This window comes from Neophocaena asiaeorientalis, unplaced genomic scaffold (assembly GCF_003031525.2).
Source record: "Neophocaena asiaeorientalis asiaeorientalis breed wild unplaced genomic scaffold, Neophocaena_asiaeorientalis_V1.1 scaffold346, whole genome shotgun sequence".
Taxonomy (NCBI): domain Eukaryota; kingdom Metazoa; phylum Chordata; class Mammalia; order Artiodactyla; family Phocoenidae; genus Neophocaena; species Neophocaena asiaeorientalis.
In genome coordinates, this window is record NW_020175400.1 from 1302550 (window position 1) to 1329363 (window position 26814).

Sequence of the window (26814 nt, forward strand, 5' to 3'; positions counted from 1 at the left end):
TTTTCTGAGACCCACCACCAATACAAGTGGGTATAGTGAGGCCCAGAGTTTGCATAGCAAGTATTGTTGGAGAAGCAGAACTTAAAAATCGAGTCTTTGACTCCTAGTTCAATTTTAGTGGCTTTCCTTTGCTGAATTTCCTTTAAAAGTTTTATAAGATTCTTTAAAAAATGACTGGCAGGGAATTCCCTGATGGTCCAGTGGTTAGGACTCCACGCTTTCACTGCCGAGGGTGCGGGTTCTATCTCTGGTCAGGGAACTAAGATCCCGCAAGCTGCACAGTGCAGCCAAAAAAAAAAAAAGATTGGCAAGGTACATTGGTTAAATTCAAACAAATGGAAAACAGAAGTAGCAGTATTAACCTCAAAATACTGCTGCTAATAATAGCCAACATTTGTTGAGTATGAGCTATGTGTCAGACACTGCATTAAGCTCGCTACATAGATTATTTAATTTTCACAAAAACCCATTGGGTATATGTATTTGGTAATTGTCATAGCATTATTTGAGTTGTATGTAATATAATAACATAGCAACAAATTGCAAAAAGCAAAAACTAGTAAAATTAGGAGAATTTGACAGCACAGTTGTAGATTTTTAATTCACTATAACAGTTGAGTCAGTACCCAAAATATAGAGTGATATCATTAGCAAATGAGGATTACTATATACAAAATGTCTTTTTGATAAAAGTCCCTTTTATTTTCTACTCAATATAAAATATGTAAAATCAGATATTATATCATTTCTTCAGCCTTCTGCCAGTGAAGCCCTGGTCCTTGAAATACTTTTTTATAATTTTTGTTGAAATATAGTTGATTTACAATGTTATGTTACTTTCAGGTATACAGCAAAGTGATTCATTTACCCATATATAAATAAATAAATAGATAAATAAATAAATATATATATATTCTGTTTTTACATTCTCTTCCCTTATAGGTTATTATAAGATATTGAGTATAGTTCCCTGTGCTCAAAAATTTATTCCTATAATTTTTTTCTCTAAAAAGGTAAGATAACCTTTTTTACATATTCAGAGACAAATTTTAAAAACAACATTTTTTTTCCTGATTGTAAAAGTGATGCTTATTATAGAAAACAGGCAACATTCCTGTTCACATTTTGGCTGTTTTCTTTCAGTAGTTTTGTTGTGACTATAAATATTTTTAAGAAAATCAACATCATACTGCATGTATAGTTTTGTATCTTTTTGACGTCATGAACACTTTATGTTTAAATGGTCTTCAAAAACATTATTTCTAGTGATTTATGATATTCTATCACATGGATGCACCACAATTTATTGAACTGCTCCCTTATTGTTGGACATTTGGGTTGTTTTCACTATTCATAGGATATGTGTGTGTGTGTGTGTGTGTGTGTGTGTTGTATGTATAAATCGATCATATACTAGGCCAAAGAATTTCTCAGTGAGTTAAAAAAATGTTCCACCGTGATAATCCCAAACTCCTCCAATTTCTGTAGTCGAAGTGCATCTCTCAGAGCTCCTCCAGGCCCTTGTCCTCCTCACTGTGGGCTATGGGGCCTGACAAGGGGGAAATGGCAGCAGAAGCAGGTTTGGATGAAGGATGGAGATCTGTGCACCCACCACACAGCACAGGGAGCACTCTGAACTTCGAGGAACTGAATTCCAAGGTGGTGAGAAGCTTATGTAGTGAAACAAGAGAGGCTGATTCTCACTGAATATCCTCGCAGATTGTGCAGGGAAGAAAGATGAGATGACAGGGATCTGTCCATCTTGTACTTCTTTTTTTCTGAAGGAAGAGCTGAGGTTCCTGGATGCTACCTTGTCAGCTTGGAGTTAAATGACCGGCGGGCCTGCAGCCCATCCTCCTACTGAGCCTCCTCAGGCAAACCATGGAATTCTCTAAACCTCATCTGTGAATCATGATAATGACAGTCACTTGATGGGGTTGTTATGAGCATCTAGTGAATGCAGAATAAAATGCAGAAGAGCTTTGGAAACTGTCAAGTGTGAAACAACCATCAGTTATTAACACAAATAGTGCTCAGGAACAATTTGGAAGTCGGAAGTTTGTATTTATCACTTTCTACCTCTATTTTTCCTCTGCTCTTCTCATTCTCCCAACCCCACCGAAACCTGTGCTGTCCAGTATGGTAGTCACGAGCCAGATTTACATCTTTAATTAAGATGAAATAAAATTAGAGATTCAGTTTCTCACTCACACTAGCCACACTTCAGGTCTCAGTAGGCGCCACGTGGTGGGTGGCTGCTCCTGCAGTTGGCCCTCTTTATGCTGTGCCTGAGTCCCCATTTCAGCCCTGGGTTAAGGCTTCACCTGGCCCTAAAAACCCAGTGCTTTCAGATGATCTTCCCCTCCTTCCTTTCCTTCATCAGTCAGTGAGATTTTTGTGTCTTGGCTAAAGTGCTTGTTTGGATTACAAGAACAGTTTTCTGGGGGAATTCCCTGGCAGTCCAGTGGATAGGACTCGATGCTTTCACTGCTGAGGGCCCGGGTTCAATCCTTGGTCTGGGAACTAAGATCCTACGAGCCACGCAGTGCGGCCAAAAAAAAAAAAAAGAAAGAAAAGTATTCTGATTAAATTTCATATAAAAAATTTAAGGATGGACCTAGAGATTATCATATTAAGTGAAGTAAGTCAGACGGAGAAAGAAAAATACCATATGATATCACTTACATGTAGAATCGAAACTATGATACAAATGAACCTATTTACAAAACAGAAACAGACTCACAGACTTAGAAAACAAACTTACGGTTACCAAAGGGGAGAGGGAGTGAGGAGAGATAAATTAGGAGTTTGGGATTAGCAGATACAAACTACTATATATAAAATACATAGGGACTTCCCTGGTGGCGCAGTGGTTAAGAATCCGCCTGCCAGTGTAGGGGACATGGGTTTGAGCCCTGGTCTGGGAAGATCCCACATGCCTCGGAGCAACTAAGCCCGTGTACCACAACTACTGAGCCTGTGCCCTAGAGCTTGTGAGCCACAACTACTGAGCCAACGTGCCACAACTAAGGAAGCCCGTGTGCCTGGAGCCCATGCTCCACAACAAGAGAAGCTGCTGCAACTAGAGAAAGCCCATGTGCAGCAACAAAGACCCAATGCAGCCAAAAATAAAAAGATAAATAAATAAATTTATTTTAAAAATAATAAATAAAATAAAATAGATAAACAACAAGGTCCTACTGTATAGCACAGGGAACTATATTCAGTATCCTGTAATAACCATAATGGAAAAGAATATGAAAAATATATATATGTGCACATATGTATAACTGAATCACTTTGCTGTATACCAGAAACTAACACAACATTGTAAATCACTATATTTCAATAAAAATAAAAAATTTTAGCTTCCACTTCACTACTCTGAAGCACATTTATCAATATTTCAAAAGAGGATGCTTGCAAAATCACATGTCTCCAGTTGGCAGAATTCCACACAATAAATGATGGAAGTTAATCCGAAAGGCTGTGAGGAAGGGCTTATCCTTAAATAACTGGATGCACACACACCACACACACACACACAAACACACGTGTGTGTGCACACGCAGGTGGACATCTGAAACAGCATACTGACCCTGGGAGGGCTTTGTGTTCTCCTGTTCCTTACTTCATCTAAGAGAGGATTAACTACTCTTCTTTTTCACTTCTCATTAATTGATAGATAATCAATAAATAAATTCAAAAATTTCTTGAGCACCTACTGTGGTGGCAGAAACATATTTCTGTATGAAGCAGAAGAAAGATGGAAATGAGTAAGTTGGCCCCTCCACAGAAGAAGATTGTGGTCCAGTTAGTCCTTGTTGAACACCCCTCAGCTGTGGTCCTGAAGTCTGGGCAGACTGCATTTGGCCACTGCCCCCATGGAAGTAGGGCTGCTCTGCCTTAAGCCAAGAGTGATCATCATGAAGAAAAAGAAATAAAAGGAATACAAATTGGAAAAGAAGAAGTCAAACTGTCACTTTTTGCAGATGACATGATACTATACATAGAGAATCCTAAAAATGCCACCAGAAAACTACTAGAGCTAATCAGTGAATTTGGTAAAGTTGCAGGATACAAAATTAATGCACAGAAATCTCTTGCATTCCTATGCACTAACAATGAAAGATCAGAAAGAGAAATTAAGGAAACACTCCCATTCACCACTGCAACAAAAAGAATAAAATACCTAGGAATAAACCTACCTAAGGAGGTAAAAGACCTGTACTCAGAAAACTATGAGACACTGATGAAAGAAATTAAAGATGATACAAACAGTTGGAGCAATATACCATGTTCTTGGATTGGAAGAATCAATATTGCAAAAATGACTATACTACCCAAAGCAATCTACAGATTCAGTGCAATCACTATCAAATTACCAGTGGCATTTTTTTACAGAACTAGAACAAAAATTCTTAAAGTTTGTATGGAGACACAAAAGACCCCAAATAACCAAAGCAGTATTGAGGGTAAAAAACAGAGCTGGAGGAATCAGACTCCCTGACTTCAGACTATACTACAAAGCTACAGTAATCAAGACAATATGGTACTGGCATGAAAACACAGATATAGATCAGTGGAATAGGATAGAAAGCCCAGAGATAAACCCATGCACCTATGGTCAACTAATCTATGACAAAGGAGGCAAGGACATACAATGGAGAAAAGACAGTCTCTTCAATAAGTGGTGCTAGAGAAATGGACACACAGATGTAGAGAACAGACATATGGACACCAAGGAGGGAAAGCGGGGTGGTGGTGGTGATGGGGTGAATTGGGAGATTGGAATTGACCTATACACACTAATATGTATAAAATAGATAACTAATAAGAACCTGCTGTATAAAAAATAAATAAAATTCAAAAATTCCAAAAAAAAAAGAAAAAAAGAGTGATCCTGGAATCTCAGAGACCATCCCAAAATGGTTATGGCTTGGGTCACAGATGAAAGAGTCTCTGCAGAGACCTCAGAACAGCCTCTTGTGCCATCTATTGGTCTTCAGAAATTCCATCTATCTCTACCATCAGCTCCTTCCCAGCTCCTCATATTTCCTGACCATCTCTCCTCTAGTTCTCTCTCCTGGAATTTTGGCAGTGACTTGCAAGGTGAACTTGCCCTAAGCCTCTGCTTCCTCTGGGTACCACGCAGCAGGAGGCTGTAGTGTGATGAGGAGTATGGCTTGGGTGTCCGGCTGACCTAGGCTTGAGTCCTGGCTCTATCACTCTTTTGATCTGTGATCCTGGGCTTTCCTCTCTTAAGTGTTTTTTTGTTTGTTTTTTTGGTATATAAAATAGGGATAATAATAATTATCCATAAGATAAACTGAGATAATGGGAGGCATGGAAGCACTGACCAAGGGATTTGGGAGCTGGAGTGAGTTAAGAGAACTAGGGTGTAAAGATAACTGACTCCTTCCCAAGCCACTAACTAAATTCTGTTTATGTATGCTCCTTCATCAGAGTTTGTGGCTTTTGTGGCATAGTCATCTGCTCAAAACTTAAAAGTGAGAGGGAATTTTGTTCCCAAGGTCATAAATCTTAGCCAGCCCTGCTCTTTGATACAGCATGGTCTCTGTCAGCCCCAAAACAATACCCTTTTATCCAAATACTATTAGGTAAAATGAGATAGGGAAGTGACCTTGGGCTTCTGTGTGAGATGTGGAAGACCACATTTACTAGTTATTTTAGCGTACGTTATTTCCAGGAAAGATTTTCACTGATTACTAATATCTATTTTATGTTATGTCTTAGTTTCTTTTTCAGCGAATGTTATTTTTCTGAATTTGTCCCTAAACTCTATTTAGGAGTCTGTACCTCCCAAACTATGTGCACTTTACAACTGTGGTTTTTTTGTTTTTTTGTTTTTTACTATCTATCTCTGTGCTTGATTTGCTCCCTGGTTTACCTTTGGTTTTGACTTCCAATGAGATGTTCTTCTCTTCTGCCTAAGGAAACAGTGAGAAGCACAGAAAGTTAGGGGCTTACTTAATAGTTTTGGAATGTGCATCTGTCCCAAAATAGGAACTGTGACCAAGAATATGGTTGTCGTATTTTTAATACAGATTTGAGTAGTCCTTTTTTTCCCCCTTTTTATCTAACCATACGTGTTGAATAGAAAACTTAAGAATGAAAGAGTAGACAACTCGTGAATCTCTAGTCATCCAGAATAAAGGCCTTTGATATTATATAAGGGGCAAGGGAACATTGGCTCCACACACTGAATTAGGAACATCTGCATCCATGAGAACTTGAACAAGAGACCTGGAATATTGCCACTTTCATTCTGCCTTTCACGTGCTCCTAAGTGTTCATGTAATGGAGGGTCAGAAATAGCGTGGATACTCCAAATAGTGCTTTAAAGACTGAACTGTATTACATCAATTTAAATTTTTTATGCCAGAAAAGTAGGAAAAGATGGGAATTTCTCCTGAAAAGTCCATCTATTGGATAAAATCAGAGGTCTGTTGGAAAAGAAATACCACGAGGACTGAAGTGCCAATGGACATTTTGCTTTAGAGTAAAAGCTTTAGCGCAACACAGAGGCTGCATGGTATGATGGCCAAAAGGTAGGACTCTGATTTCAAATCCAGCCTCTGCCACTTTCCAACCTGGTGACCTGCGACAAGTCACTTAACATCTCAGCCTCAGTTTCCTCACCTGTAAAGTGAGGATGGCAGTAATGCTGATATCAGAGTTTTGTCGTGAGGAATAAGTGAGTTAATATAGATAACACTCTTAGAGCAGTGTCTGGCACAAGGTGAGCACGTTGCACGTCTTTCCTCTTGTTATTGGTTTTGTTCCTACCCTACCCCCATCAGGCCGCTACCACCACTCTAATTACTTCTACCAACTCGTCTATGGCTACCTCTACGGCCACACTACCTCTCGGGTTTTGGCATAGGCTTGGGTTGAGTTCTAGCTCTGACTATTTAAGTCTAAAAGTCTCCGTGTCTGCATTTGTAAAATAGCAGTGTTAAGAGTGTGCTTCCCAGGGTCCTGGTGAAGGTGACACCAGGATAGTGCGTGTGGGGCACTGTGCCCGTGCCTGGAGCCATCGGTGCTTGTTAATGTCTTATTGTTACTGCGGTGTCTCGCAGCAAAGGTGTCACCCACAGAGCACTGGGCTCTGTGGTGAGTTGTGTCAAAAGCAATTTCTTCTTATTAATAAGCTGTCAGGGGCTTCCCTGGTGGCGCAGTGGTTGAGAGGCCACCTGCTGATGCAGGGGACACGGGTTCGTGCCCCGGTCCGGGAAGATCCCATATGCCGCGGAGGGGCTGGGCCCGTGAGCCATGGCCGCTGAGCCTGCGCGTCCGGAGCCTGTGCTCCGCAACGGGAGAGGCCACAACAGTGAGAGGCCTGCGTACCGCAAAAAAAAAAAATAAGCTGTCAGTGCTTGAGTATTATTTTTAAAAGGTAATTGGAACTAAGTCAAGGTTGTCCCCACATAGCATTGATGTTGGCTTCTGTATTGAGAAGTGGGCAAGCGCTTGGAGGGTGGGAACACCCCGGGTATACCTGCTGGAACACGGGTCCTGCATTTGAAAGTTGAGTGCTTTGTGTGAGGCAGAAAGCAAGCGTGAGAACCGCTGGCCCGGGGGTGCTGGCCTTTCTGCCATAGAGGGTACTGTTCACTGTCTTCCATGTTCATGGCAAACCTCTGTTCCTGTGCTTGTCAGACCAAAGCGCCACCCTCCCCAAACCCAACCATTTTTATCCTGTCCAAGCATATGTAGGTACCAAAGAAATACTTGTTTTTACTCTTAAAATCACTTTCCTTATACATTAAACAGCTACTGTGACTTGCCCTGACTTTACCCATTATTAAATATCTACTGAGTGCCTGTTAAGGGAAAGCTATTATTGGGCTTATGAAGATAACTCAGAGAATGTCCGTTTAAGAAGCTTATAATCAAGTTTGAGAGACAGGTTGTGTACACAGAACTGTAGCAGAAAAACATTGGTTCTAGTGTTCTTTTTCTTTTTTAGCTTCCATTTTTAAACTTTTACATTCAGGAAAAGTAATACATTGTTTATAGCTTGGTCCTTAATTCTTTGTTGTTCAGTGTATACTCATTGTATAAAATTTAGAAAATATATGAAAATGATAAAGGAACAGAAAACATTATCTATATTTATCAACTAGAAATAACCATTTGAATGTTTTTAGTTATTTTTCATCTTTTATGTGGGTGAAATCATTATCTGTATTTATATCCTTTAAAAAAATTTAGCCATTATATAATCATTATTTCCCTAAGTTAAGATACTTTATAAGTATAATTTTAATAGTTTAATAATATTTCTTCACGTATGACTTATAATTCATAACCACTCTCACTATATGTTGGATATTTTGGTTGATTCTGATTTTTCTTTATTATACATAATATAGTAATAAACATCTTGGTGTGTGAGTCATCTGTATTTCTGAAACATAGATTCCCATAGGTAGAATTATTCAAAGAGTAGAAATATTTGTAATGTTATTAATACATGTGGCTTTGTTGCTTTTTGGCAAAGATATTTAACCTAACAAAAATTTTGACTCTGATTTGAATATTTATTGCCTTAGCCTGAATGTTTATTACCTTAGGTCCTTAGCCTTTGCAGATCTAACATCCCAAGTATTGACTATTCAAGAATGACTCCAAAGGAGGGGGGGAAATATACATATATATGTGTATATGTGTGTGTGTGTGTGTGTGTGTGTGTATCTGAATCACTTTGCTGTACACCAGAAACTAGCACAACATTGTAAATCAGCTATACTTTGGTTAAAAAAAAAAAAACTAAAAAAAAAAAGAATGACTCCAAAGTTCATGACATAAGTAGTTTGCATATTTACTGAAGCACAAAATTTAATCACAGGGGCCTTGAGGCTGGTGTACACAGTTGAGTCCCTTGACTAGTGAGTGACCAAGGCTGCCTAGCACATTTCACTGGGGCTTCATGGTTCTTTCTGCAATACCTCTCATATATTGCTTTAAAAATTAATTTTTTTAAACATAGAGAACTTTTGTGAACACTGAAAAAGCCATTAATTTATAGTATACAAACATGCATAGAAAATCTGTGACAGAGAAATGTGACTCAAGAAAAAACAAGTTTGTACAGATATTTTCATATTAGAAAATTGAAGATTTACTATCTAATTGTTTGATAGCTTGTATTAACCTGTCATTTCTAGAAAATAAATACAATTTCATTTTTAGTGCCAATTGAAGAAATTATTGTCTTTATAATAAGTCATGTGATGGTTATATATATCTTTATAATAAAATATGAAAATAAGTACATTAATGAAGTCATCAGACAATGAGCTGCAACAGATAGTTCCCCACTTGCATTAATTTTTTTTTTTTTTTTCGGTACGCGGGCCTCTCACTGCTGTGGCCCCTCCCGTTGCGGAGCACAGGCTCCGGACGCGCAGGCTCAGCGGCCATGGCCCACGGCCCAACCGGTCCGCGGCATGTGGGATCTTCCCGGACCGGGGCATGAACCCGTGTCCCCTGCATCGGCAGGCGGACTCTCAACTACTGCGCCACCAGGGAAGCCCCCCACTTGCATTAATTTTAAAAGAAGCTCTTTGTATTTTGGTGGGAATGTCTTACTCTAGCTTGGAAGGAAAGTGTGTGGAAAACAGTTTAATCAGTGTCTAGGAAGGAGTCAGAGAACACACGAGACATTGCTTAGACTACTCACAAGTTAGTCTCTGCTTCATCTTGTACTTCTAAGTGGAACCACCCACCCTGCCAGCCCCCAGCATCACAGTCTAGAGCAGCCTCCCCGCCTACCCACTTTGTTTGAACTATTCCCCTTGAGGTTGCTTTTTCTTCTTTCGGTGACAGGGAGGTAGTGGTAGCTATAGTTGCTTCCTATCTGGCCCCCCAAATGTTTCTTGCTTTTATTTCACAGTCCCTTGGCAAACTGTCACCCCCAACTTTTCCGATCCTAGGACCTGCCTTTTCTTCCCTCCCCCAATAGGGTCTCAGACATATGCAAAATGGGGCCCCCTCTTTGTTGGGACTCATGTTTCTGCACCTTTCATATAGTGATCTGGCCTTGTGGCCCTGCACAGTATGTTAAAGTACTGGAATCAGTCTGTAACATGCCGACATCTCCCTAATGATACAGCTGTGGACAGAGATGGAGTCACATCTGTCTGGTTTCTGGCTTCTGGTGTAGCCTTCTTCCCCAGGCTCTGGGGGCCACGTGACCTCTGGCTAGCCAGCCTCTTGCTGTCTCTAAGACCCAGCCGGAGCTGAGCAGAGGGACTGAGGCTGCCTCACACTCTGTAATTTGGCTTCAAGTCACCATTGTTGGCCTTGTGCCTCGGTTCTGATAACTGGACTCTTGTCTGGTTCCTGAGTGCCAGAATCCCATGGTAACCTGCCTTGTATCCCTGTGCCTTGTTTTTATCAGCCTCTCTCCCAGGGACTGAAGTCCTGCCCTGAAACAGTGACCGATGCACTTTCCTGGTGTCAGCCACCCATTCTGCCTTTCTGGTTGGATTCCAGAGCGCCCTAGATTTCTCATTGTTCTACAGTGCCTACAGTCAGGAAGCCTCTGTTCTGGACACTTATCTCAGCAAATGGCAACTGTGTTCTTCCAGTCACTCAGGCCAAAACCTTGGACTCATCCTTAGCTCCTCCCGTTCTCTCACATCCCACATCTGAACCGTCAGCAAATTCTTGGTTCTACATTAAAAATATAGCCAGACTCTGACTGCCCTGGTCTGAACCAGTGTCTTCTCTGCCCTGCATTCTTACAAAGAGCCTCCTGACTGGTGTGCTGGCTTCTGCCTGATCCCCTTTCAGTTATTCTCAACACTGCCATCTGAGTGATCCTTTAAAAAGATGAGCCAGATTATATCACTTGTCTTTTCAGAACCCTCCCGTGGCTTCCCATCTCACAGTGTAAAACCAAAGTGCAAAGTGCAGTCACTGCCCCATAAGGCCCATTACCTCTCTGCTCTTACCTGCTGCACATCTGTCCAGCACCCTTTCTCGTTCGCTCTGCTCTGGCCTTTTTCTCTGCTCCTTGGACCCTCCCTAGCATCTTGCTGCCAGGAATGCTCTCCCCCCAGAAATCTGAATGGCTTACTTCCTCACTTCTCTTAGCTCTTTATTCAAATATCTCCCTTCAGTGAGGCCTTCCCTCTTTAAAATCATAACCCCTCACCCTCTTTCCTGTTTTATTTTTTTCTCCTTCTCATTATCCAACATACTGTATATTTCTATTTATTTATCTTATTTGTATTCTGTTTCCTCCATTGGAATGTAAGCTCCATGAGGTCAAGGGCACTTTGGTTCACTGCTGTAATTCTAAAGTCTGGAACAGTGCCTGGCCACGGTATGAATTCATTAAATATTTACTGAATGAATGAATCAGGTAGTTGAATATTTGCCGTGTGTAAGCGCTGTTCCAAGCATTTAATAATCAGTATCTCATTTAATTCTCACAATAACCTTATGTGATGGTACTTTTGTGAATCCCATTTTGCTGATGAGAGAAGTGAGTCTAATTAGAGAGGTTAAATGACTTGACCAAGAGGATGTGAGCACACACAAATAATTGGATAGGGCAGCATGTTAGAACAAACACAGACTTTTTTTACTAGACAAATCTGCATTCAAGTCCCAGCTCTGCCAATTATTGGTTGAGTTAAAACCTCTTCAAGCTTTTTTTCTCAGTTATAAAAAATGGACAATGATTCTACTTCTCAGGTAGAAGGACTGCATGAGATCATGGGTATGTTATTTTCAAACATATTTTCTTGATTGCTGGTAAGGTTGACACTTTTTTCATATATTTATTGGCCATTCAGATGTCTTCTGGGAATTTCCTGTTTATAACCTTTGCCCAGTTTTCCTTCTTTTCCCCTTATCAAGTTGCAGGAGTTCTTTGAATATTAGATATACACATTGTCCTATGTGTTACAAATAATTTTGCTCACACTGTCATTTGTCTTTTGATAATGTTTTTGGAATACTCTTTTATTCATATATAGGAATATGTTAGAGATATTGCAAGTTCAGTTCCAGACCACTGCAATAAAGCAAATATTAATAAAGCACTCACACAAATTGTTTGGTTTCCCAGTGCGTATACAAGTTATGTTTATACTATATTGTACCCTATTAAGTATAATAGTGTTATGTCTGAAAAAACAATGTACATACCTTCATTAAAAATACTTTATTGCTGGGGCTTCCCTGGTGGCACAGTGGTTGAGAGTCCGCCTGCCGATGCTAGGCGACACGGGTTCGTGCCCGGGTCCGGGAAGATCCCACATGCCACAGATCGGCTGGGCCTGTGAGCCATGGCCGCGGAGCTTGCGCGTTCGGAGCTCCGCAACGGGAGAGGCCACAACAGTGAGAAGCCCGCGTACAGCAAAAAAAACAAAAACAAAAAAATAAATAAATAAATGTAAAAATACTTTATTGCTAAAATATGCTAACCATCATCTGAGCCTTCAGCAAGTGGTGATCTTTTTTCTGGTGGAGGGTCTCTGTATTGATGGCTGCTGACTGATCAGGGTGGTGGCTGCTGAAGGCTGGGAGGCTGCGACAACTTCTAAGAGAAGACAGCAGTGAAGTTTGCTGCATCAGTTGACTATTCCTTTCCCGAATGATTTCTCTGTAGCAGGCAATGCTGTTTGATAGCGTTTTACCCACAGCAGAACTTTCAGAATTGGAGTCCATCCTCTCATACTCTGCTGCTGTTTTATTAACTAAGTTTATGTAATATTCCAGATCCTTCATTGTCATTTCAGTAATCTTCACAGCATCTTCACCAGGAGTAGATTCCACCTCAAGAAACCCCTCTTTTGCTCATCCATAAGAAGCAACTTATGTTAAAGTTTTATCATGAGGTTGCAGCAATTCAGTTACATCTTCAAGCTCCACTTCTAATTCTGGTTCTCGTGCTATTTCCACCATATCTGCAGTTACTTCCTCCACTGAAGTCTTGAATCTCTCAAAGTCATCCATGAGGGTTGGAATCAACTTCTTTTAACATTGATATTTTGACCTCTTCCCATGAATCGTAAATATTCTTAATGGCATCTAGAATAGTGAATCCTTTCCAAAAGGTTTTCAATTGACTTTTGTCCAGATCCATTAGAGGAATCACTGTCTATGGCAGCTATAGCCTTATGAAGTGTATTTCTTTCTTTTGGCCGCACCATGTGCACCACGCGAGATCTTAGTTCCCCAACCAGGGATTGAACCTGTGCCCCCTGCAGTGGAAGCATGGAGTCTTAACCACTGGACCACCAGGGAAGTCCCTGAAGTGTATTTCTTTTTTTTTTTTTAAGGCTCCGGACCCGCAGGCCCAACGGCCGTGGCTCATGGGTCCAGCCGCTCCGCGGCACGTGGAATCTTCCCGGACCGGGGCACAAACCCGTGTCCCCTGCATCGGCACGCGGACTCTCATCCACTGTGCCACCAGGGAAGCCCTGAAGTGTATTTTTTAAATAATAAGACTTGAAAGTTGAAATTCCTCCTTAATCTATGGGGTGCAGAATGGATGTTGTGTTAGCAGGTTCATACCTGCAAACACAACGTTAATCTCATTGTACATCTCCATCAGAGCTCTTGGGTGAACATTTACCTTGTCAATGAGCAGTAATATTTTGAATGGAATCTTTTATTTTTTTTTTTCTGAGTAGTAGGTCTCAACAGTGGGCTTAAAATATTCAGCAAACATGTTGCCAACAGATGTGATGTCATCCAGGCTTTGTTGTTCCATTTATAGACCACAGGCAGAGTAAATTTAGCATAATTCTTAAGGGCCCTAGGATTTCGAAAATGGTAAATGGGCATTGGCTTCAACTTCAAGTCACCAGCAGCGTTAGCCCCTAACAAGAAAGTCAGCCTGTCCTTTGAAGCTTTGAAGCCAGGCATTGATTTCTCTCTAGCTATGAAAGTCCTAGATGGCATCGTCTTCCAATAGAAGGCTGTTCCATCTACACTGAAGATCTGTTGTTTGGTGTAGCCACCTTCATTAATTATCTTAGCTTGATCTTCTGGATAAGTTGCTGCAGCTTCTCCATCAACACTTGCTGGCTGCTTCACCTTGCACTTTTATGTTATGGAGGTGGCTTCTTTCCTTAAACCTCATGAACTAACCTCGGTTGGCTTCAAAAGTTTCTTCTGCAGCTTCCTTACCTCTCTCAGCCTTCATAGAATTGAAGAGAGTTAGGGCCTTGCTCTGGTTTAGGCTTTGGCCTAAGGGAATGTTGGGAATGGTTTGATATTCTGTCTAGACCACTGAAATTTTCTCCATATCACATAAGGCTATTTCGTTTTTTATCATCCATGTGTTCACAGAAGTCGCACCTTGAATTTCCTTCAAGAACTTTTCTTTTGCAGTCACAACTTGGCTAACTGGTGCAAGAAACCAAGCTTTTTGCCTTTTCCGGCCTTCAACATGCCTTCCTCACTAAGCTTAAGCATTTCTAGCTCTTGATTTAAAGTGAGAGACATGAGACTCTTCCTTTCACTTGAACACTTAGAGGCCATTGTAGGGTTATTAATTGGCCTAATTTCAATGTTGCTGTGTATCAGGGAATGGGGAGGCTGAGGAGAGGGAGCGAGATGGGGGAACGGCTGGTCAGTGGAGCAGCCAGAACACGCACAATGTTTACTGCTTCAGCTTACTGTCTTATATGTGCACGGTCCATGGTACCCCAAAATAATTACAATAGTGACGTCAAAGATCACTGATCACAGATCACTGCAACCAATATAATCATAATGAAAAAGTCTGAAATTGCGAGAATTACCAAAATGTAACACACAGACACAAGCGAGCAAACGCTGTTGGAAAAATGGCACCAGTAGACTTGCTCAGTGCAGGGTTGCCACAAACCTTCAATTTGTAAAAAATGCAGTATCCACGAAGCACAATAAAAGCACGGTGTACCTGTAGTTAGCGGTCAAGTGTTAGTGATTGATCAAGCTAACGAGAATACAGATTTATTCATTCAACAAGTGCTGACTGAGTGCTAGGACTTTGTGGGATTCAGTTAGGACGGCTCTAAATCCTGCCTTTCAATTTGTGTCACTGATGGTGGCTCTCAGCTCTGGTTTTAGCAGGTTCTTGAAAGAGAATGTGTTTTCTCAGAGTCAAGTAGACCCAAACATTTCCCAGACTTTGGCCACATAATCAGAAATTTCAAGAGTCTTGAAATTTGTGGGTGTGGCTCCAAATGATCAGTTCTACACTGTCTTCTCCGTGGGCAGAGTCTTCTTTCCCCCTGCAACTCCGCGGCTTGAATAGAGCAGATAACGAGGACTTCAGACTTGCCCTGTGGGGTGAGCTCAGGGCAGCGTCAGAAACTAGATGCATAGTTCATATGGTCGAAACCTGGGAGGCTCTTCTGAAATCGTGTGACGTAGTATCAGGCTGCCAGCTCTGCAGGTCCTCGAAGGTCAGCATGGTGCAGCAGTGGGGACTGAGGGCAGCAGCCACATACCGCCCACCCCAGCTGCAGGTCTAGGTACGTCTGAATAGTAAATGTCCCGTGAATGAGTCACCAATGCTCCTGGTTTCACCCTCCAGTCCAGGTTTAGTTTGTGGAGACGTCTCACACAAGAACTGTCTTGTGAGCCTCTTGAGGGTTAAACAAATGGGTCTCTCAGAAACCTTTAATAATACAAAAGTCCTTTTTTTGAAAAAAAGCATCTTCAGTAAATCTCTTCCATAAATCTCTACAACCTGCCATCCAGTGCATCAAAATAAACACAATTTTCATGCTCTGTCTTGGTATCTCAGCATGCAGTCAAGAGTGCAGTCCTTGGAGTCAGTCTGGGAATCTGATTACCAGTTTCCCCACTAACTGTCACTGGGACTTTAGACAAGATCCCTAACCTCTCTGTGCCTCAGTTCACTAGTCTGAGATGTGGCTACTAAGTAGTACCTAAGGGACTTCCCTGGTAGCTCAGTGGTTCAGACTCCGCGCTCCCAGTGCAGGGGCCCAGGTTCGATCCCTGGTCAGGGAACTAGATCCCACGTGCATGCTGCAACTAAGGAGCTGGTGAGCCACAACTAAGGAGCACGGCTGCCGCAACTAAGGAGCCAGCCTGCCGCAACCAAGACCTGGCACAACCAAATAAATAAAATAAATATTAAAAAATAACAATAAAATAAAAAAATAGTACCTACTATAACGTCGTTTTGAGGATTAAATTAGTTAGTACACGTGTGTCTTTAGAACAATGCCCAACACATAGTTATTGCTCAAGAAATGTTGCAAAGTTCCTGGTACAAACTCTCCTGTTGAGTGAAATACTAGAAGCTAGGCATACCAGCCTTCTAATTTAACTTCAATAAATTGTTGGTATCATTTTTCCCTCTTTCATTGCAAGTACCCTTTCTAGGGCTAGAGAACTAAGAATTTTTGCTGTTTATATAAAGGTGCTTAAATTCTGGACAGGCTAGTTACGTCTTACTCGTTCTTCACTGACTAGATGAAAACACCTTTGTGGAAAGTCTTCATTGGCTTCTCGTGGGGTCAGCTAGGCTATGTGTTGATCCCCTGACCCAGTGCAGCTTCTAGGAAAGGTAGAGGGAATATCCACGTAAAGAAGACAGACCTGGGTGGTGTTAGAGCCAGCACCAGGACAGAGCCCAGGTCTCTGGATTTCCTTGCATTTTGATTTCATGTTAAGTTCATACCGTATTAATATGAAATAATCCTCTTACCTTTGTCCTTGTTCCAGCCTCTGACTGCTGAATCATAAAAGAGAGTGAGAAGAGGCACTACATTTAGAGCAGTGATTGTCTCTAACTAAACTTAAATTCTCACACTTTTTGGCAGTAGAAACAACCACAGTTTTGTTCTGATTTCCTGCAAAGTTTCACAATAGTCAGGAGTCAGAATTGGTCCCTATGTTATGAAACAGCCAGTTTTTATACTTTAGACTTTAAAAATGAAGCTTTAGTTGTTTATGATTACTTTGGATGTTTTCCGGGAGTCAGGATAACATCTGTAGAAGATTCTACACAGGCCTTGATGTCAGGTACCAAGGTGGTTTTCCCATTCAAAGGCAATAGTCTGTGCTTCAAGGAACTCCCTGGGTATAGAAATTGGCTGCCTCAGCAACAGCTAGCTAACTAACAGATTAGCCCTCTTCCGTCTTTACCCCCAGCCTCTTGGGGACGTGACCTCAGAAAGCTCTCCCCTATCCATGTTCTCCTGTAACCTTGGCAGAGACAGTCACCATGGTAACTACCTTCTTTTATGCTAGTTTGCCTGAGTACAAGGGAAAACACTTCCCCACAGGCTTTAATTAGATAGAAGTTTAGCGGTGGTGAGGAGAAGAGTACAGTTACTGAGTACCTGACTATGCTTTGTGAACCCCGTATCATTTAATCCTCTCATTAGCCCTCTGAGATAAGCATTATTATCCCCATCTTACTGACATTTAAACAGTAACCGTACCCAAGGTCACCAAAGTGTTAAGTGTTGGAGTCCGGACTCAAACCCAGGTTTATCTGTCTCAGGCTTTTGCTTTTATTTTGCAAATTAAACAAGTATGAACACACTAAATCAATTCATTTTCAGTTAGGAAAGTTTTTCTGTGTGTTTTTTTGCGGTACGCGGGCCTCTCACTGTTGTGGCCTCTTCTGTTGCGGAGCACAGGCTCCAGACGCACAGGCTCAGCGGCTGTGGCTCACGGGCCCAGCCGCTTCACGGCACGTTGGATCTTCCCGGACCGGGGCACGAACCCGTGTCTGCTGCATCGGCAGGCGGACCCTCAACCACTGCGCCACCAGGGAAGCCCAGGAAAGTGTTTTATTCTTTCTTTTTCTCATCTGGGTAGATGCCTTTTTCTAGTCCCCAGGGGCCAACAGATGCCCATTTCAATGTGACTTTTGCTTGGTTCCTTCTGTTAGGTTATATCTGTTTGTTCACTTGTCAGCCACCTGAGAAGTCTTTTGGCTAGTTTAATCCTACTTTCCACCCTTCCCTTGACTATCTAGGAAATCTCTCATTGGGTTAGTCTTAAGTCTCCCCTGAACTGAGATTTTCATACTGGAACTTGGTCAGGAAAAGCTAGAACTGGGATGCTAGAGCCACAAAGAAAAAGGCAGCTCAGATAACAAAAAAAAAAAACACAAGACCAAAGGCAAGCAGGATCCGAAAGATCAGGGAGCTAGTGAGGAAGGGGGCAGGGGTGGTCAATAAAAGCAGATACGGCCACACAGGTCGTAACTCTTCCCCAGCTGCCGTGGCTGCCACATCTGCCCCAGGATGCCTGTGACCTAAAGAGCTCAGGGACTTGCTGTTGCATTAGAGGCTGTGTTTATCTCTTCTCAGTATCTCTCACCCACCATCTTGTAGTTCATGAAATTGCTCGACATGCTTTCTACCAGTCTGTGCCTGTTGGTCTCTAAGTAGTTTTCAGGGTTAATTTAGAATTAATTAATTTAGAACTATCACTTGAAAGGTTTGAAGCAGCTTATAAATTAAAATGTAACTCAAAATAAAGCAGAGAGAAGGACATTAAAAGGGAAACATTTATGGGAAGCAAAGCATAGCCTTGACTGGGCTTCTGCCAATAAAGGACGTCTCTAATTTGGAACAGAGATCTTTCCATATTGACTGCTTGCCCTGGCAGATGAAGCAGAATAGAACCAGAACAGACCGTGTAGCTCTTTTGATGCAACACTCTTATGTTATAGGTCAGAAACTTGAAAGCAAGAAAAAGTAGATGATTAGCTTAATGTTTCTCATCTAGTAGGTAGCTGATACCAGAATCAAATTCTTCTTACTTCGTCTAGAGTTTTTTAGCCACTCCATACCATTTGACCAGCACATTTACCCTTTATTTCTGAGTGCAGTGGAAAAGGAAATTTACTTCTTACTTCTTCCCTCCTTCCCTCCCTGCCTTCCTTGCTTCCTTCCTTCCAAACAAGATTACTACTGTTAGTATTTTAGTGCTACCACTTCTACCACTGCCTCTCCTGGTGAAAATGTACCGAATTTGTACCAGGCATCAGGCACTATTGCTAAGTACTTTGCATACATTGTTTACTCTTCCCAATAACCCCGAAGGTAGGTTCTGTTACTGTCTCTATTTAAGCGGGGGACAGAGGAGGTTAAGAAGGATTACGAAGCTTCCCTAGATCTCACAGCCATAAACGGTAGCACCGAATTTCAAGTCCTGGCTGTTTGATTGTGGAGTTTGTGCTTGTAGCTACTAGCGATCCTTCCGGCAGTTTTTTTATTCTTTTGTTGAATTACTAAAACAGAACTGTTTTCTCTAAATGCAGAAGTTGAAACCTGTTGAGGAAATTCAACCAGAGTATTTTTTGAAGAAAAAAGAAACCATTTCCTGATTTCTTCATTTGTTAACCCTGTGACATCATTAGGGCTGGTACTAGCCGCCCTCTTGCCTTCACACACCAGAATGGAGTGAGATAGTTCTTTAGGAACTTCTGAGGCTGTTTGGAGGGCCAGAAGCTCGACCCACCTCTTTGATTCTCTCTGCCCTACATCCGGCCCTTGAAGCCTTACCATCCCAGCCACTGAGGAAAGGCACATGGCAAAGGCCCCACGTCTAGTCCCTGCAGTAACTGTAGACAGTCTTCTCTTGATTCCGATCTGCTTTACTACAGACCCTGTCCTGCCCATTATCAAAACTTTGGCTCTGAAACCCTGACTTTTAAGCTACCTCTGACCCTTTGGACTTGTTTGTATTTGCCATGGATAGAAAAATCAGGAAATAGGAAATTCACCTAGCAAAGAGATCTTTGGGAGTGTGTTTGTCACTATAAGCAATGATACATAGATTAAAACAGTAATGAGATACCATGGGCAGGAGTGGTTTGGCATATGGACTCAGGCTTTAGACAGCTTCGGTTCAAAGCCTGCTTCCACCCTTGCTGAGCTTTGCACTCAAGAACATAAGCTTTCTAAGCCTCAGTTTCCTCATCCATAAGATGGGGATAACATTAGTACCATCTCAAAAGGTTGTAAAATTAAATGAGATGATGTATATGAAGCATATAGCACTGTGCCTGGGACATTGTAAATGCCAATAAAGGTTAATTATTATCAAAGTAATAATTTAGCCTTTTTGTTCATTAAATTAGGAAAAAATTTGAGTTAATACTCAATGTTGGTGAGGGGATAATGAAATTTGTTCTTGTATATGTTATTACAGACATTGTAAATCGGTATACATAATTTTTAAAAAAATTTTATTTATTTCTGGCTGTGTTGGGTCTTCGTTGATGCGCATGGGCTTTCTCTACTTGTGGTGAGCAGGGGCTACTCTTCGTTGCGGTGTGCAGGCTTCTCATTGCGGTGGCTTCTCTTGTTGCAGAGCACAGGGTCTAGGCGTGCAGGCTTCAGTAGTTGTGACGCACGGGCTTAGTTGCTACGTGGCATGTGGGATCTTCCCAGACCAGGGATCGAACCCTTGTCCCCTGCATTAGCAGGCAGATTCTTAATCACTGCACCACCAGGGAAGTCCCAGTATATATCTTTTTGAAAGCAGTTTAAGAATATGCATGAAGTGTTAAGATATTCATATTCTTTCATGAATTCTACTTTTGGGACTCTAGCCTAAGAAAGTAATCCAAGGTGTGAAAAGAAAACTAGGTCTGATAATGCTGCAGTATTATTTGTCATAGTGAATAACTGACTTGAATAAAATATGATACATCTGCTCAGTATTAAAATTATGAGTTAAAGACTCTGCAGCTACATGGAAAAATACTTGTATTACTATATTAAAGGAACAATTTAAAAGGAGGTACAAAATTGTATGCACTGATGGTTGGAGGAGTATATGAAGTTTCTACACAGCTGCTAGGACATAACTGGTTTTTCCCTAGGGACTTTTTGACCCTCCCACTGAGACATTAGTTTTTCTTGTTTTTGTTTTTCTAATGTGGCAAAAAAAAAAAAAAAAAAGTCAAGTAATGACCAAAACATAGAACCGAATCTCATGTCTGAGTCTTCTCCCTGTTGCCAACCTCTAATCTCAGGCTGAGGGTAAACGATGGAGGATAGTGAAGGTTGAGGCAGGGCTCAGAGATGCTCTGAGAAGTCACTTGTGTCTTACATGGGCTTCTTCTCAGATTCTCAAACTTCTCTTTATAGACCTGGGGAGGGAGGTGGGGAGAGGGGTGTGTGGGCTTTAGTGTGATTTCTTATTCTTGACCTCACCACTGTCAGAGACATCCTCAGTGAAGTTCTTAACAGTTTCTTCAGCCACGCATACATTATATTGATGTTTTAACACTTCTTTATAGTGATTATTTGGGAGAAGGAGTACTAAATTTTAGAAGTTAACCAAGTAGGCTGTAAATAAATCATTGCTATTTTTTAACTTTTATTTTTAATTTAATTTAATTTATTTATTTATTATATTTTTGGCTGCTCCGCAGCAGCAGCAGCATGTGGGATCCCAGTTCCCCGACCAGGGATCGAACCCACGCCCCCTGCACTGGAAGGGCAGAGTCTCAACCACTGGACTGCCAGAGAAATCCCAAATCACTGCTTTTTAAAAACTTAAAATAGTAATCCATCCTCATACAAGTTCAAACAATCCAGTAATTAATGGGGTACAAAGTAAAAGTCCTGGCGAATGAGAGGTAGGTTAGTGATTAGAAAGAGTCTGGGATATCTGTGGTCTCTTGTGCACATTACTTGATTATAAAAGCAGCAATCTTTACTTTGGCTGATAAAAGTTTCATGTTCCCACAGGATGTAGCAAAACGTTCCCTGACCAAAATGTCTCTGTCAGGAGGGTCTTGTCAAAATGTCCAGCTTGGGAATACAGCTATGAAAAAACATGCACAGGGAACAAAAACACTGAGTGGAAGCAGTGCTTGTGTTTGGGTGGTAGGATTATAATTCTACCTCCCCTCTTCTGTGTTCCTAATTTGTCTATAAAGTGGTTATAGTTCTTTAGTAATGAAAGTCCAACTTGACAGATATGTATCAAACACTATCTATGTGCCAGACATTGTGCTTGATGCCAGAGATAGGGCAGTGACCCAGACAGGCATGGTCACTGCTTGGAGAAACTTCAGTCCAGTGGGAAATTGCAAATGATTTTACAAGTCATTGTGAGACCATGTGATAAAGCCAGGGCGGAGGGGTTTAGAGAGCGTCTGGAACACATCTGAGGGGTGCCTACCCCAGACTGGGGGTAGGGGGAGCTCCAGGGAAGATTTCCTGGAGGAAGAGATGTCTGAGCTGGGACTTGAGGGCCATGTGACTGAAGGTTGGAGTGGGGAGTGTTCCAAGCAAAAGAAACAGCATCTGGCAAAGGTTGGAGGCGAGAGAAAACGTGTCCTGTTTGAGGAACTGGAGGTTGGTGAGACTGGAGCATAGATTGCGTGTGAAGTGGGGGTGGCGAGAGGTGAGACTGGAGGGTAAAACAGGGACCAGATTGTGAAGGATTTTACTTTCTTTTTAAGGGATTTAGATTTTGTCCTAAGGGCAATGTAAAGATACTGGGGAAATACTTCTTTATTTGCTTGTCTGCTTGCTCACTTATTTATTCTTCCAAATTAATTTTTATGTAAAAGTAATACATGTTTGTTACAAAAACTCAAATAAAATAGAAGTATATAAAATGAAAAGTAAAAGTCTCCCTTTCTCTCCTTGACACTCTCCCCCAGTCTAATCCCCAGAGGTACTTATTGCCAAGGGTTCCTTTTGCACCCTTCCAGGAGTTTTCTGTGTATATGCAAGCATGTATTGTGTGTGTATGTGTATATATATATATATATATATATATACTTTCTCTTTACACAAATGGAACCATGCCATAATAAATAACTTCCACCTTGAAGGCAAAACTTGAATGTCTTGGACATCATATCAGTACATAATGATATGTATTATTTTCAATGGCTGCATGGTATACTTTCACATAGCTATCCCATCATTTACTTAACCAGTCTCTTATTGAGGGCTAGACACCTAGACTGTCTAGTTTTTCACTATTACAAAGCAAACTGCAGTGAATGTTCTTGTTATATGTATCTTTGGGTATTTATGTAAGGGTAATACCTGTAGGATATGTTCCTAGAAGTAAAATAGCTGGGTAAGAGGATGTGTACATTTACAATTAAGGTAGATATTACCGAAATAGTCTCTATAGAGGTAGTTACACTTTCTGCTCCCACCAGCATTTTGAGAGTGTCTGTTTCTTCATATTGTCTGTACCACAGAATATACCTACTTTAAAAAATTGTGGTTAAAAAAAAAAAAAAAAAAACCATAACATAAAATTTACCATCTTTACCATTTTTAACCATAAGTTCAGTAATGTCAAGTATATTTGCACTGTTGTGCAATCAGTAGCCAGAACTGTTTCATCTTGCAAAATAGAAACTCTATTCTCATTAAATAACAACTCCCCCATTTTCCTCTCCTCCCAGCCCCTAGTAACCACCATTCTACTTTCTCTCTGTGTGACTTTGACCACTCGAGGTCAAATTAGTGAAATCTTACAGTATTTGTCTTTTTGTGACTGGCTTATTTTATTTAGCATAATGTCCTCCAGGTTCATCCATGTTGTATCATGTGACAAGATCACCTCCTTTTTACAGGCTGAATAGTATTCCATTGTATGTATATACCACATTTTGTTTACCCATTCATGCAGGGAAGGACACTTGGGTTGCTTCCACATCTTGGCTATTGTGAATAATGCTGCTGTAAACATAGGTGTGCAAATATCTCTTTGAAATCCTACTTTCAGTTCTTTCCAAAATACTCTTAGAAGTGGGATTGCTGGATCTTTTGGCAATTCTATTTTATATTTTGGGGAACAGCCATATGGTTTTCCATACTGTCTATACCATTTTATATTCCCACCAACAGTGTACAGAGTTCTAATTTCTCCATATCCTCTCCAACACTTGTTACATTCTGTGGATTTCATAGTAGCCATCCTAATGTGTGTGAGATGATATCTCATTGTAGTTGATTTGCATTTCTCTAATGAAAAGTGATGTTAAGCATCTTTTCATGTACTTACTGGCCACTTGTATATTATCTTTGGAGAAACATCTATTCAAATTATATCCATCTTTCTAATCTTGGCTAATCTATTGGGTAAGAAATAGCATCTCATTGTTTCAATTGACATTTCTTTAATTATGAGTGAAATTTATTCATTCATTCAACAAATAAAAGAGCAGCCCCTACTTGTCTGGCACTGTTCTAAGGTGCTAAGGACAATAACACAAAAGGCAGGTTGAGCATCTCTATGTTTCTTTGACGGTTTGTATATCCTGTTCTGTAGACTATGTTTTTAAGTCTTTTGCCTGTTTTTCTGTTGAGTACTCTATCCTTTCATTGGTTTTTAAGACTTCTTTATTATGTATTAAGGAAATTGGCTTTTTGTGTATTGGGTTTCTGTTACTGTGTGACAAATTACCATGAGCTTCTGGCTCAAAACCACACGCATTTTATCATCTGACAGTTTCTGTGGCTGAGAAGTCTGGTACGGGTTATCTCGTTTCTCTGCTTCAGCGTCTCACCAGTCTGCAGTGCAGATACTGGCTGAGTCTGTGGGCTCATCATAGGCTGAACCAAGAATGCGCTTCCCAGCTCCCTTGGGCAGAGTTTATTTCCTTGTGGTTGCAGGACTGAGGCACCAGTTTCTTGCCTGCGACTCCCCTCAGCTCCTACAGGCCACCCACACTTGCTTGGCACGTGGGCTTCTCCAGCATGGCCATTAATGTCATGGCAGCTTACTTTTTCCAGGCCAGTGAAGAGGAGTCTCTCCAACGCCTCTGCTAGCAAGACAGAGGCTTTCAAATATCAAAACGGAATCACTCCATTGCCATATCCTATTGGTGAGAAAAAAGTCACAGGTCCTGCCCACACTTAAGGGCAGGGAATTACACAAAGGCATGAACCAGGAGGTGGCGATCATCAGGAGACACCTTAGAGTCTGTCCACCACAATCTGCCATATATATTCCAAATATTTTCTCCATTTAGTAATTTTTTTTTTGTTTGGGAGTTTTCTGTTCTGATTTTCATGAGGCAAATGTATTGATTTTTTGTGACTTCCGTGTTATAATCTGTATGTTTAGAATGGCCTTTATCATGTCAAGATTTCTCAAACACTCACCCAATTTTTTTAACCCATATTAATACTAATACTAGTATTCTAATACTGTTATTACTTTGGGATTTATTTTGTCTTGAGACAGAGATCCCACCCTTTTTCTTCTGTGTCCAACCTGTTGTCTCAGTTCTTGAATAATTCATTTTTTATATGATTCTTTCTGTTTTTTTAAATTAGTTAATTTTATTTATTATTTATTTTTGGCTGCACTGGGTCTTATTGCTGTGTGTGGGCTTTCTCTAGTTGTGGCGAGCGGGGGCTACCCTTCGTTGCGGTGCACAGGCTTCTCATTGTGGTGGCTTTTCTTGTTGCAAAGCATGGGCTCTAGGTGTGCGGGCTTCAGTAGTTGTGGTGCACGGACTTAGTTGCTCTGAGACGTGTGGGATCTTCCCAGACCAGGGATTGAACCTGTGTCCCCTGTGTTGGCAGGCAGATTCTTAACCACTGCGCCACCAGGGAAGTCCCTTTCTGTTTGTTTGGTTACATTGATATGGCTGCCCATTTCCTCTGTCCATTTCCATATCAGTGTAGTTACTGTAGCTTTGTAATATGCTCTTCAATTTTAATTTTAGTTGTTTTTTGAATATATATGTATTTATATTCATGTGGTTCAGAATTAAAAATAATCAAGAGTGTGCAGTGAAAATACCCCTTGCATCTCTGTCCTAGTCATCCAGTTCACTCCCTACAGGCAACCCCTGTTATCAAGTTTGTTTATTCTTTCAGGGATATTTTATGCAGTATTAGGAAATGTGAATATATAATTCACTTCACCCCACCCTTTTACCCAGAAGGTAGCTAACCATACACATTCCTGTACATTGCATTTTTCACTAATATATCTTAAAGATCTTTCTATATCAGCTCCCCAAGAGCATCCTTATTCTTATTTTGTTTTGGTTGGTTTGTTTCTGAGTGCACAGTATTCTATTGTATGGATTTACCATAATTTGTTCAATTAGTTCTCCAATGATGAACATTTAAGTTATTTACAGACTTAAAAAGAAAATTACAAACTAAGTTTCAATGAACAACCTTATACACATATAATTTTATACACATGCAAATATAACTGCAAGAAAAATTTCTAGGAGTGGAATTGCTGGGGCAATGAGTATATGCATTTATAGCTTTGATAGGTGTGTCAGTTCATACTCCATAGAAGTTGCACCAATTTACATCCCTACCTGCCATGTATGAAAGTGCCTGTTTGCCCACATCCTCCCCAGCTCAGTGTTTTATCAACTGATCTTTGTCAATCTTATAGATGAAAAATCATGTCTCTGTGTTCTTTTAAGTTACATTTCTCTTACTATGAGTGAGGTACATTTTTTCTTATGTTTATGTATTACCTTTACTGTGAACAAGCTGTTCATTTCTTTTGCCCTTAATTCTTTAGGGTAGTTGATCTTTTTCTTATTGACTTTTTAGAAGGTCTTTATATATTAAAAAAGTAGACATTTATCTGTGTTGTAAGTTGTAAATATTTTCCCAGTTTGCCGTTTGTCTTTTTTTGTGATGGGATTTTTTTTTTCCATGCAGACATTTACATTTTTTTATGTATCAAACTTTAATGTTTTTCAGTGGCTTCTAGGGCTTTGTAAAAAGTCTTCTTCTCTTTGTTTCTTTTAATACTTTGTGCCTTCATCTTTAGATTTAAAATCTTTGATCCATCAGGAGCTTATGCTAA

The 26814-nt window shown here is 40.7% G+C and overlaps 1 protein-coding gene across 3 annotated transcripts in view; it reads left to right on the plus strand.

The window, feature by feature from the left end:
- CRTC3 (CREB regulated transcription coactivator 3) overlaps window positions 1-26814 on the plus strand; it is a 92526-nt gene that overhangs the window by 12804 nt on the left and 52908 nt on the right. Inside the window, exon 1 of one of the 3 annotated variants that reach the window (XM_024766496.1) lies at window positions 22205-22346. The exons of the other annotated variants lie outside the window; for them this stretch is intronic. Within the exon in view, the coding sequence (XP_024622264.1) occupies window positions 22221-22346 (126 nt within the window). The 5' untranslated portion in view covers window positions 22205-22220. Of the gene's footprint in view, window positions 1-22204; window positions 22347-26814 lie in introns of those variants that run through there. 3 annotated transcript variants of the gene reach the window in all.